At 38.9% G+C, this 13,516-nt stretch overlaps 2 protein-coding genes and 1 pseudogene across 4 annotated transcripts in view; 2 read left to right on the plus strand and 1 right to left on the minus strand.

The window, feature by feature from the left end:
- LOC123955703 (minichromosome maintenance complex binding protein) overlaps nt 1–13,516 on the minus strand; it is a 53,312-nt gene that overhangs the window by 28,289 nt on the left and 11,507 nt on the right. For all 3 annotated transcript variants that reach the window (XM_046028008.1, XM_046028007.1, XM_046028006.1), the window contains exons 2-4: nt 4,081–4,166; nt 3,306–3,446; nt 3,137–3,178 (exon numbers count right to left, since the gene is read on the minus strand). In XM_046028008.1, the coding sequence (XP_045883964.1) occupies nt 3,137–3,178; nt 3,306–3,446; nt 4,081–4,166 (269 nt within the window). The remainder of the gene's footprint in view (nt 1–3,136; nt 3,179–3,305; nt 3,447–4,080; nt 4,167–13,516) is intronic.
- LOC123955704 (HIG1 domain family member 1A, mitochondrial-like) lies at nt 195–559 on the plus strand. Its single transcript, XM_046028009.1, has one exon. The coding sequence runs from the start codon at nt 232–234 to the stop codon at nt 511–513; it is 282 nt and encodes a 93-aa protein (XP_045883965.1). The 5' UTR covers nt 195–231; the 3' UTR covers nt 514–559.
- LOC123955545 lies at nt 5,954–6,586 on the plus strand (annotated as a pseudogene).

Below are 13,516 nucleotides of genomic sequence, written 5' to 3' on the forward strand. Positions count from 1 at the left end.
CAGTGGTTTAAGCCGCTGCCTTCGGCTTGGGTCATGATCTCAGGGTCCTGGGATCGAGTCCCGCATCGGGCTCTCTGCTTAGCAGGGAGCCTGCTTCCCTCTCACTCTCTCTGCCTGCGTCTCTGCCTACTTGTATCTCTCTGTCAAATAAATAAATAAAAAAAAAAAAAACAAAAAAAAAAACTAGCTGGAGCCCGAGTCCTGACACTGTGGGAGGATTCTTCAGCCACTATGTCAACCGGCACAGATGTTTCTCTTTCTTCATATGATGAAGATCAGGGATCTAAACTTATCCGAAAAGCTAGAGAGGCACCGTTTGTTCCCACTGGAATGGCCGGGTTTGCAGCAACTGTTGCATATGGATTATATAAATTGAAGAGCAGGGGGAATACTAAAATGTCTGTTCACTCGATCCATATGCGTGTGGCAGCCCAAGGCTTTGTTGTGGGCGCAATGACTCTTGGCATGGGGTATTCCATGTATAAGGAATTCTGGGCAAAGCCTAAACCTTAGAAGAAGAGAAGCTGTCTCGGTTTTGTTGGTGGTGTTTGCTTTAGTTAGGCATTTCATATTGAGTTTATATGTTTATGCTGAAAATGAATCATTTGAATGGGTCAGATAAATATGATAGTTTAAGTACTAGCATCCTCTCTTGCAGGCTTGATTTGCCTGGTTACCAAATTACTAGTGACCAGTTAACTAGCTAGGTCATTCAGGGGAGTCACATTAGCACAAAGAAGAAACATGTCACTTTTAAATGGACTGGACAGTGGTAAAATATGCTCCTCCTTAAACTCTTATGATAAAATCAGTTATAAAGAGGACAGTGTGCTAGTCCTGAAGTACTCCCAGTTGCTGATTTGATTCTAGTGTCAAAACATGCTTTTGATGTTATGTAGGAATCCCATTTAACTTTTTTCTGCCTACTTTGCAGATTGATTGGGTACTTCAGTTTTTAGCACTGGTTGGCTCTTAACCCTTTCAGAACAGTGCATGGAATATAGTAAGCTTCCCTACAACCTAAAATACATTTATTTAAACCAAACCTAAAAAGCCGATAAACAGCTGTTTAGAAGTAGTATTTATTTCAGAATCATACTTGTAAACATGAGATTAACCTAACTGTGGATCCCGGTTTAGCTTTTTTTGTAATTGCAGAGTTATATTTATGCTGCTGTTGTATTAGAATAATTTTTAAACGTTGAAATGTGTATTTTAAGTACTAATGCAAAGGTTAAGTGAAAAACACTTTTTTAAATCTATGAAGCTTGTTTATTTTCTCTGTAAGAATCATAAATGTTAACAAGTTACCTATTAAACAAAAAAAAAGAATTAACACCCAAATACCAAACCCAAACTCATTAAAAAAAAAAAAAAAAAGGACATAAAATCATTTCACATGCAACCATCAATGTACTACCTTCCCTTAAGTCCATAATACATCTCACCCTGTCACAAAATTCAATCTTTTAATAAACAGGATACTTTATTTTTTTCAAAGACAAAGCACTGTCTCTTTCATAAACCACATCGGTATCAGCCTATAAAATAGGAACTTAATGAAATATTCATTAGCAGTAACTCTGATAGAGATTTCAATCATATATTATTCCCTAGAAAAGGAATATTCTCCATTTCAAATATACTGAGAAAATTCAAAGACACAGAAAGAACCCAAGATTTTAATATTAAAATATTACTTCAATAAGCACATATTACTTTGAGTACATATATTACAAAGAAATCTCTTAAAAGTAAAATAATGTATATTCCATTTTGGTGGTGGGGGGAGGGACCCAAGACACATCAAGTTTCACCTGAGCTAGTATGTACAAGCAGGGCTTTCTATGTGTTTCTTCTTTCTTTCCGGGCCCAAAGTACTCCTGGTTTGGTCTTCTACTCACTACCTTTAGCAACACAATACGAACTCTTTGCCTTCAGCAGTGACACACATGGACAGATTCACCTATTTTATTTTCCTATTTCCAGATGCTGAGATTACTAGCTTATGGGGATACTCCATTACTGTGTATTGATAGATGAGGCTAATATGGCTTAGGGCTCCTCAAACAAGGGACACAGCAACAATTTATAAAGTTGACACATTAGACTTGGTGCCACATTTTACTTTATGGAAACACTCTCAAAGAAAAAAGACATTGAGAGACCTCGAGTTCATTATGTGTTAAGATTAGCAAATCCAACTCTCATGAGTCCCCCTAAATAATGATATGAAGTTACATTTTTGTTTTATAGAATCTTCACAGCAACCTTCCATATTAGGGCTGTTCTGCTGTCCAGACTGGTCCTGAGCTAGGACATTTTAATTAGGCACAGTTTCTACTGTGAGTAAATGTGCTGGTATTAGGGCTTACAAATCAATCTCCTGAGCTTTGGTTAAGCAGGAGTCAGACTCCCAGTATGTAAAAAGCCCCACACAATGTGATTAAACTAGGACTCTGGGTCACCAAAGCAGAGAACTATACCCAGAATGGGGGGGGCTCCACCAACGTGCCACCTTTCTACCTAAGCCCCTGCTGGTCAATCCCCACCTGTGATACTTGTTTTATTCCCCTCAGCGACTGGCGATTACCACCAGTTTCAGTAGAATCACACAAAAACCAATTTTTTAAAATGCAGATACATTGTAGTGCCTCTATAACTGCTTTTCTAATAAGTTTCTACCCCAAGACTATCCCTTTCATATCCACAGTTATATCCAGCGTCCTCTACCTTCTTGCCTCTCCCATTACTGATATGTAAGTTTCCATTACTTCTCTTTATCAAAGAAAGTTTAAATTTATTAAAAACTTTCTTCCTTCTAGGAAAAAGTGGCAGGATTTAATAAAATTTAATTAAGCAAGTGTTAAGCCCTAAGTTAACCTTCCACTTTTACTTTAAAAGAATTTACCATAACCCTCTAATTTTGAAACCAAGTGTACAGATATAAGGAAAAGAAAGGAATTAGTTATTTACAATACTCTACCTTCTAAGAGATTTTTAAAAGATCAAAAACTTTAACAGAGAAGCTTAAATAAAAGGTAAATAAAATAAATACACTTGAGATCAACCAAAAGAAATAAATTCACTGCTTAAGAAGTTCTTAAGATGTTTTATATATTTTAAGGATACATACCCCGCATTCTGCTACATCTCTATATTTTCCAAAATGAAGGACCTATGATCCAAAACAAAGGATAACAGCATCTTATCAGTATATCTGAATCAAAACCACCATAAACAACACAAGGATAAAATACCACTAATTATAAACAGAAATTTTCATGAAAAAAAGCAATACATACACGTGCTTTTGTGTTTCGGTTAACCGTTTCATAAACTCCCATGTAAAACTCAGGGTCAAACATATCCTGAATCATGCAACGGAACTTCACAAAACTGTTAGGTTTCAAATAATGAAGGGGAACTTCATTCAGTGATGGTACCTGAAAGGAAAACAAGTCAATAAAATATTCTTATCTGTAGAACGTTAAGCACATACACAGAGGCTGTATATCCAGAACCACCCACCCCCGCACCACCTCCCACCAAGCCCCATTAGGAAGCCAGTGATCTCGACAGTCAACATAACAAAAGCGCTGGACACAAAAGTATTTTTTATGTTCTTCCAAGTTTGTATAACGACACCTGACTCTAACGTAAGAGGATGCTCTTCCTTAAAAATACTTCTCAAGCAGCAGACAGGCATGTGCTTTTTTGAGCTCTTCGCTTAAGACCAGTACATGCTAATTTTCTTTAAGTGAAGGTAATAAAGATATTCAGGACTCAAAATTACTCATTTTTTTTGGTCTTACAAAGTAACACGGTCAAACACTGCCACCTAGAGGCTCCAACACAAAAGCACTGAATCCCTTGAACCTAAATTTCAGTTGGAAAAGTGCAAAATCTGTTAATACATACGCACTTAAAGCGAAGACACTACACATGAATGTACACAGTTTAAAATTTTAGCACTTACTTCAGCAGCACACAGACTAAAATCTTGCGCGGATTACCACTGCACTGAGAGAAACTGAAAGTCAGTCCAACCCTCTCCCCTGAAAATCGCAATAAACTTACCCATTTAGGAGCGTTATTTTCCTTCAGCTTTTCTTTAAAATATTCAATTACTTTCTTCTCCCAGTCAGGATTAACTCCATTTTGGGCTGAAAGGAAAACAGACTTTTCAGAGCCAAAGGGACAATAGCCGACAAAACTACGATCGGGTCACGGCGTCGTGGAGCGCTGCCACACTGGGCACTCGGGAAGCTGCCTGTTGAGCGGGTGGGTACAACACTGGGCAGTGCTGGCCTGGTGCAGGCTCTCAGGAGCCAGCAACCTACTTGAAAATTCCCACAGAATGAGATAGGGAGCTACTTGGACAAAGCACAATGCTCTTCAGAAACATTTTTTATACAAATTTTCTCTTTATAACTACCCTGAAATGAAAAGGTGTTCTAAAAAACTTTTTTCAATTTGGGACTAATTTCAAACTTTCAAGAAAAATCACATGAATGATACAAAGAATACTTTGTACTTTCTGCTGTATCTTTGCTCCATTTGCTTTATCTCATCCCTCGTATGTATTTTCCTGACCCGTCTGAGATTAAGTTATACACATCATATACCTTTACCTCTAAGTATTTCCATGTGTGTTTCCTAAGAACATAGAGATTATCTTCCATATAGCTAACAGTACTGTTACCCACCTCGGGAAATTCAAAACCGATACCACACTTCCTCTCTAACCTACCACCACACTCCAACGCTACCCCCGACTGCCCTTTTTCCTCATCTAGGATCACGTACAGGAGCCAGTCTAGGATCACGTATTGCTCGTAGCTCTCATGTCTCTCTAATCTCCTTTAGTCTGGAACAGTCCCTCAATCTTTCCTTATCTGTGTTTTATGACATTCATGTTTAAGAGGAAAACAAAACCTGTAAAAGAAATATAGAATGCTCACTTTGGGTTTGTCTGATGTTCACTTAGGATCAGACCGCGGTTGTGCACTATTAGACTGTTCCACTAGTGATGCCGTGTGCCTGTAATGGAATCATCTAGAGACAAGAGGTCCATCTTCCCCTCACTGATGATGTTCACTTTAATCACCCAGTCAGAATGACAGCCAGTCTCCTGACAGTAGGTTACTTTGTTCCCTTTGCAACCATTAAGTAACCTGCCAGAGACACTTGAAGACCATGCAAAAAGTTTTATGACTCTTGCCCCAACCCAGATATAGCATCCACTGAAAACTCTTACCATGAGTGAAAAATGATGAGAAAGGTGTTTTTAATGTCATATTAAAAATAAGAAAACCGGGGCACCTGGCTGATTCAGCTGGTAGAGCATGTGATTCTTAATCTCAGGGCTTTAAGTCCAAGCTGTTGGGTATATAGATTACTTAAAAATAAAACCTTTAAAAAAAAAGGTAAGAAAACCAAGGCTTTGGGGAAAAAATTATGGGAACTGGTCAAGACCAAAGAAAATCACTGCCAGAATGAGGAACACCTATTTTGAGAGAACCAGCAAACCACGCAGCTAGCCAATACTTCCGCCATTTATATTCATCACTAGGTGCTCTGCAGATGTGAAGTAAAGGAACTGACTCTATTCGTTACAGAGCTGGTGGTTAGAAATACTCATAAAATCCCACTAACACCAGGCTTAGCAGGGCTTCCAAATGCTTTTACAAAATTGAGCAGAGGCTAGTTCAGGAAAAGGGATGGGGGGATACACTCCTCAGGTGATTCTGATGTGGAATGAGGATTAAATTCACCAGTAAACTGGTCCTCGACCACCAGCATTAGAATCACCTGAATAGGTGTTATAAATGCAAATTTTTCAGCCCATCACAGACACACCGAATCAGAAATTCTGGAGGTGAGGCCTAGCAGGCCATGTTCTAAAGCGCCTGCTAAGTGGTTTTGCAATACCGGTCCCTTTCTGCTGGCCATGCCCTCCCTGTGGAGCAGCCTGGCACCTAGCCAGAATGGCATGAGCCTGAAGTCCCACTTTCACAAGGACTGGCAATGGTGCATGGCCACATGGTTCAACCAGCCAGCACAGAAAATCCACAGACAAAAAAGGCCTGATGCATCACCCAGGCCCTGTGTCTGGACCCCTCCAGCCCAAAGTGAGGTGCCCCACTGTGAGGCATTACACCAAAATGCGAGCTGGCAGGGCTTCAGCTCAGAAGAGTTACGAGTGGCTGGCATCTACTAGAAGGTGGCACGGACCACTGGGATCTCAGTGGATGCAAGAAGGCAGAACAAGTCCACAGAGTCCTTGAAGGCTAGCACACAGCAGCTGTGGGGTACTACTCGAAGCCCACCCCTTCCAGAAGTCCTTGGTCCCCAAGCAGGGAGAAAGCGCTGCTGAAGACCTCAAACTGGCTACCCAGCTGACAGGACCAGTCATGCCGACATGCAATGTCTATGAGGAGAAAGCCAGAGGCACAATGGAGGAAGAGAACTGCAAGGCGCTGGCCAGCGTTCACATGGCCCGTGTCCATGCCCGGCTCTGGCACCCAGGCAAGCAAAAAGGGCCAAGGAAGCTGCAGAACAGGATGCTGAGAAGAAAAAATAAGTGCCATTGGCAAATTGTGACAAAAAATAGTACAAATACATAAATAAAATGCCCTCTGATTCTGATGCACACTAAAGTCTGAGAACCACTATTACTAATGCCAATAAAGGACGACTGAATTAGAAAAAAAAAGAATGTGTGTTTTTGCTTCCACTGAAAGTGGGCATTAAGGCCGATACACAGTCAGGACAGCACACCGACACTGTTCTGACTGAACTTGTGCGAGATACGTGAACACACTGGGGGAGGCCGGTGGGCTGGCTGGCCGGTTCAACTGCTGGAGCATGCGACTCTTGATCTCAGGGTGGTGAGTTCAAACCCCACACTGGGTACAGATAAAGGAAATAAAGGGGAAAAAAAAAGAAAATGAACAAACAAACATGACCATGCCACCTAACAGATGCTGAAGCTCCATCAGAGACCGACTGGGAGGCAGTAAGGCATGTGTATACAGACAGGATTTTCCCCAAGGCCACCTTACAAATATCTGGTACTGCTAGACAATTAAAGGACTGCAACAGGTAATTAAAAAAATCAAGCGTGCAATAACTGTCCATTATTTATTAAGCCTACGGTGTGTCTGGCACTCCACTAGGTTCAATAAGGACACTGAGAGCTGACGAACTTAAAGAAAAGTGGTGAACAGAGAATAACAGCCAAAAGCAAAGAGGTCAAATAATCTCAGAGAGGGCTTCCCGATGGAGGGGGTACTTGAGCTGGGCCTTCAAAGAGGGGTAGACCTGAAACATGCCGAGGTCGAAGGAATTCGTGTATTCCAGACATAAAGCCAGGACAAGGATGGCACTACCAGATATTCCAGTACACAGAGCACTCAAGGTCGGAAGCTGCACGTGGCACTTGGACTAAGTTCTATCTCAAAATTAAGCCATTCCAGAGGAAAACAGCAGACACGGCTTAATTATTTGGCTTAACTGACAGCCCGACCTAACCCACTCATGAATTTGATTACCCAAGATAATGTATTCATCATTTTGACTTTAAGTAGGACCAAGCTGGGTCACTTGCAACCAAGAATCCTGCTAATTAGCACACGCATATCACTTTATCATTATTTGCTATGAATTCTTGGCCATCTGAATTTGAGCATCACCACACTCAATCACTCAATCTTGATCTGGTTTAAGAGTCAAAGGAACAAGGAAAAAAATATATAGGTTCTCACCAACAGTGTATGAGCTTTAGTTGGTTCTACCTCGCCAATACTTGACCTTGTCAATCTTAATCCTAGTCATTCTGCCGGATACATACGGATATGTCACTGTGGTCTTAATATGCATTTTCCTAATGACACTGTACACGTTTCATGTTTATTGACCATTTCAACGAATTCTTTTGCGAGATGCCTAGTCACAATTTTGCCCATTTTTAAAAATGGTTTTGTTGTGGCATCACTGATTGTACTAATTCTTTGTGTATTCTAGACATTCTTACGTCAGATATATATGTAGAGCATATTTTTCTCCTAATCTGTACTTTGTTTTTTAATATTCTTTTATGTCTTTTGGTAAGAAGTTTTTCATTTTGATGAAGTCCAATTTGCCAAGTTTTTCTTTCATAGTTACAGACCCCAAGGTCATGAAGATATTCTCCTAGGTTTTTTGTTTTCCACATTTAGGTCTGTAACTGACATCAAATTAATCCTTTTGTTTATATTGTGACATAGGGGTCAAGGCTCATTTTTCTCCAAAAAAGATCCACTTGTTCCAGCATTAATTAAAAGGCTTTCTTTCTAGCACCGAATTGTTTTGGCATTTGTGTCAAAAATCAACTCACTGTACTTGTTAGCCTATTTCTACATTCTCTATTATGTTACACTGATCTATTTGTCTATCTTTATGCTGCCTTAATACTATAGTCATACTGTGTTAACCACTATGGCCTGACCTTGAGTATTAAAATCAAGTACTTAAGTTCTTCAAGTTTGTCTTGATTATTCCCATCCTCAACATGCCTAATTTTGAGGACCACTTTATTGACTTCTGTGTAAAGTCTGCTAAAATTTTGATTTTAAAGAGTTGTGTTGAATCTACATATTAATTTGAGGAGAACAGACATCATAACAAAACTGAGTCTTCCAATCTACGAATTCTCCATGGGAGAGAAAATAAAGAGGCCTACACACTGATTCCTCCAGACTCCACCTGTCTTTTTCTGTTATGATCCAGCTGTGTATCTTCACTATCTGCTGTAATAAATCTTAGCCTTGAATACAAATATATATGGAGTCACAGTAAGTCCTTTTAGTGAATCTCTGAAGATAGAAGTGACCCTGGGAACCCCAACACATGACCCTGGGAACCCCAACACAACCCCAAGAAATGGTTCATTTCTTTTCTTTTCATTGCTGAATAGTACTCCATGGTATAGCTGAATGACAATGTTTCTCCATTTAGTTGTTGAAGAACATCTGAATTGTCTCCAGATCTAATAGCTATGAACAAAAACAAATACAAACATTTGTCAACAAGTTGTGTGAACATAAAGCTTTCATTTCTCTAGGTAAAAACCTAGGAATGGGACAGTTGGGTACATGGTAAATGTATGATTAATTTTTAACATTTTGCCTGTTTTCAAGAATGGCTACACCATTTTGCATTCTCACCAGCAACATATTAGAAATCCAGCTGTTTGTATCCTCACCAGAATTTGGTACTGTCACTGTGTTTTCCAATTTTAGCTGTTTTAATAGGTGTGTAATATCTCATTATTGTTCAAATTTACATTTTCCTAGTGGATAATGATGCTGAGTTAGTGAAGCATCTATTTAATGTTGGCCCTTTTTACAATTGGGTTAATTACCATCGTGTGTTTTTTTTTTATATATTCTGGATACAAGTCTTCTCTGGAAATCTCAAACATATTCTTCTAGTCAATAGCTTAACAGAATTTTTTGCAGAACAAAAGTTTTTAGTTTTGATGATTATCAAAGTTTTGTTTTATGCACATCTAAAAACTCGTTGCCAAACCCTGAGATCTTCTATTTCTGAAAGCTTTATATGTTTATAGTCTTAGGTTTTATACTTAGATCTGTGACCCATGTTGAGTTAATTTTTATATAAGGTATGAGATCTTTGGTTAAAATTTGTATTTTTGCAAATAAATATCTAATTGTTCCAATATCTTTGTTGAAAAGATCCTTTTCCATTGAATTACCTTTGTGCTCTGTCAAACGATGAGGACAACAAGGATGAATCTTACAAACATTATGCTGAGTAAAATAATCTAGACACAAAAGAAGAAATATTATAGGATCCCACTTACATGACGTACCAAGAATCAGCAAATTCATCAAAATGAAAATTAAAACAATGGCCCTTAGGAGGACACGGGAAGGAGGGGGAACTGGTGGGGAGGGGTATCTATTTCGTCTTGGGTGAGTGTGCATAACATGTGATTGTGGTAGGCAGAATAATGACCCCCCCCCCCCAAAGATGGCCACATCCTAATCCCCAGAAACTGTGAATATGTTATCCGACAAAGGGGGAATTTAGGTAAAAGATAAAACAGGGAGATTTTTCAGGTGGGTCCAATATTATCACGAGGGTACTTAATGTGGAAAAATGAGACAGAGGCAGCAGTCACTAGTAAGATGAGAAAAGAACTTGAAGGGGGCCGTAACCCAAGAAACACTGGCAGACTCTAGAAGCTGGAAAACGACAAGGAAATAGATTCTCCCTAAAAGCCTCCAGAAAGGAATGCAGTCCTGTTGACAAGTTGATTTAACCCAGTAAGACCCACATCATTCTGGCCTCCATAACTATAAAATAATAACTTTATGTTGTTTAAAGCCACTAAGTTTGTGGCGATTTGCTACAGTAAAAATAGCAAAAAATACAGTGTTTTTTGAGGAATTACTCCATTAACTTACTGAGTTAATGTCCATAGAGCTATCTTGTATCATCCTTTCCATATCCATACAGTCTATAGCGTTATCTCCTCTTTCATTACTGGTACTGGTAATTTGTGTCTCCCCCCCCCCCTTTGCTAGTCTGGCTATAAACTTACGAATTTTACTGAGCTTTTTGTTAAAAAGAAAAAAAAAAAAGCTTTGGCTTTCATTGATTTTTTTTTTTTCCCTTCTGTTTTCAATTTTGTTCATTTCTGACCTATCTTCAGTAGTTCCTTCTATTTGACTTGGGTTTACTTTGCTTTTCTAGTTCTAAGGTAGTAACTTAAATTATTGATTTGAGACCTTTTCTTCTAGTAAGTGTACTTAATGCTTCTTAGCACATCTTTGGCTGTATCCCACAAATTTTGATATGCTGTGTTTTCATTTTCATTTAGTTCAAGTATTTTAAAATTCCCTTTGAGACTTTTTTTTTTTTTTTTTTTTTTTTTTTTTTAAAGATTTTATTTATTTATTTGACAGAGAGAGAGATCACAAGTAGGCAGAGAAAGAGGCAGAGAGAGAGGAGGAAGCAGGCTCCCCGTGGAGCAGAGAGCCCGATGCGGGGCTCGATCCCAGGACTCCGAGACCATGACCCGAGCCGAAGGCAGTGGCCCAATCCACTGAGCCACCCAGGCGCCCCCCCTTTGAGACTTTTTGATCCACGGCTTGTTTAGAAATATTATTTCCACGAGTTTGAATTTTCTTCTCATCTGTTACTGATTTCTAATCTAACTTCATTATGGTCAGAGAACATACCTGATGATTTCAACTCTTTAAGATCTCTTAATGTTTGTTTTACAATCCAGGATGTGGATTATATTGGGGAATGTTCCACGTACACTTGAAAACAGTGTAATATCCTGCTGATGTTGGTGGAGCATTCCACAAATGGTAATTAGCTGTACTTGGCTGGTGGTGGTGTGCAGTTTTTTTTTATATCCTTGCTTATTTTCTGTTCACTAGTTCTGCAGACTACTAAAAGAGAAGTGGTAAAATCTCCAAAACAGATTTCTCTTTTCAGTTCTGAGTTTTTACTTCATGCATTCTCGAGTTCTGCTGTTAGGTACATGTACACTTACACCTTCTTAGCAAACTGTTTTGTCATTGTGTAATGTTATCTCCTATTCTCTTCTCACACAACCTTTCTTAAAAAATATTTTTAAATTTAAGGGGCATCTGGGTAGCTCAGTCAGTTAAGCATCCATCCGACCCTTGGTTTCTGCTCCGGTTGTGATCTCCGGGTCCTGGGATTGAGCCCTGTGTCAGGTTCTACACTCACCGTGGCATCTGCTTGAGATTCTCTCTCCGTCTGACCCTCCCGCTCATGCTCATGCTCTAAAATAGTCTTTAAAAATATATTTTTTAAATTTAAAATGAGGAGTCCATTGAAGAGGAAGACCTGAGGTCCTAGAAACAAAATTAACTCATGAACGCAATGGGGAAAAAAATCCAAGCATAACAAACCTAAAAAGCAATTGGCACAAATTAAGAAGAATAATCCAGAGGGCGCAGCTGAAGAACACCCACAAAGAAATCGTAGTTCTCAGTAAATAATACGAATGAAATGCTGGAAGAACTTGATAAAGATGTCAAATTTCTGCTCAACAAGAATGCAATAATACAAATATAAGTCAGTTAAGTTTTAACACAGTACTGCTCAAGAAAATACACATACACCTGAAAGCATGGCCTCAAAATACACAAAGCAACAACTTCCAGAACTAAAGAGAAAAACTAAACAGAAACCACAATTAGAGACTTTTAACAGAGCCCTCTCAGAAACATCTATCAAGCATAAAACACAAAAATAACTATACAGCAGGTATGAAGATAATACGCTCTCCCATAAATACAAATACTCAGGCTACTGCTTTAGCGCATGTGACGGTCACAGAAAGTTCTATGTGCTAGTCATAGAGAAAACTTCAATAGATGCCAGGTATATATTCTCTGTCCAAAACGTTGACAAGAACTCCTGACAAAAGGAAAGCTTAATATACAAGCACCCTTATGTCTACAATGGTTTATTTTTATTTATTTGAGAGAGAGAGCATGCGCGCACAGAAGGCGAAGGAGCAGCAGACTCCCTGAGAAGGGAGCTCTCCCCCGGGCTCGATTCCAGGACCCCGAGACCATGATCCCAGCCAAAGGCAGACACTTACCCAACTAAGCCACCCAGGTGCCCCTTTACAATGATTTTTTTTTTTTTAAAACAAAGAAGCCCATACTAATAAATAATCCGGAGAGAGGAATTTGTAGGGGTAATTATTAAATTCTCCCGGATGGTTAACAAAGAAAGCTACAAGGGTTAATGTTTGTGGGTTACTAAGGTGGTGTTCAGAGAGAAAGTTTTAGATTCAAATACATTTATCAAGTACCAAGAAAGAATGGAAATGGATGAGCTTATCAGTATTCAACTTAAGTTGAGTTGAAAAAGGGGACACCTGGGTGGCTCAGTCGTTGAGTGGCTGCCTTCGGCTCAGGTCATGATTCCAGAGTTCTGGGATCAAGCCCCACACTGGGCTCCCTACTCTGTGGGAGGCCTGCTTCTCCCTCTCCTACTCCCCCGACCGTGTTCCCTCTCTCGCTGTGTCTCTGTCAAATAAATAAATAAAATCGTGGGGGTTGAGGGGGTAGAAGAAGCCAGAAAAAGAAAATAGAACAAATTCAAAGAAAAAGAAAAATAACAGAGTTAAGGACAAACATCGATGAAGTGGAGAACAAAAACACTAATAAAAATCATTAATATTAAGATGGACAAATTTTTTGGCAAGCCTGTTCAGAAGAAACACAAAGAAGATTCAAAAGAAAGAACTGTACAAATAAGTAAAAGCAGAAAAAACAGAATACAATACTAAAAGAAACAAATAACTATATAAGAACAAAATGAAAAAAGGGGAAATGTTATATAGATAACAGAAATATTAAAAACTGTGTGAAATATTATGAATTAAAAACATATTTGAAAATTCAGGTGAAATGGATAAATTTTTTAGAAGATTTTTATTTACTTATTTAGT

The sequence above is a fragment of the Meles meles genome, chromosome 13, assembly GCF_922984935.1.
Source record: "Meles meles chromosome 13, mMelMel3.1 paternal haplotype, whole genome shotgun sequence".
NCBI lineage: Eukaryota > Metazoa > Chordata > Mammalia > Carnivora > Mustelidae > Meles > Meles meles.

Excerpts from the sequence above, each read along its gene's own strand:
- LOC123955704 (XM_046028009.1), top strand. The coding sequence starts at position 232 with ATGTCAACCGGCACAGATGTTTCTCTTTCTTCATATGATGAAGATCAG.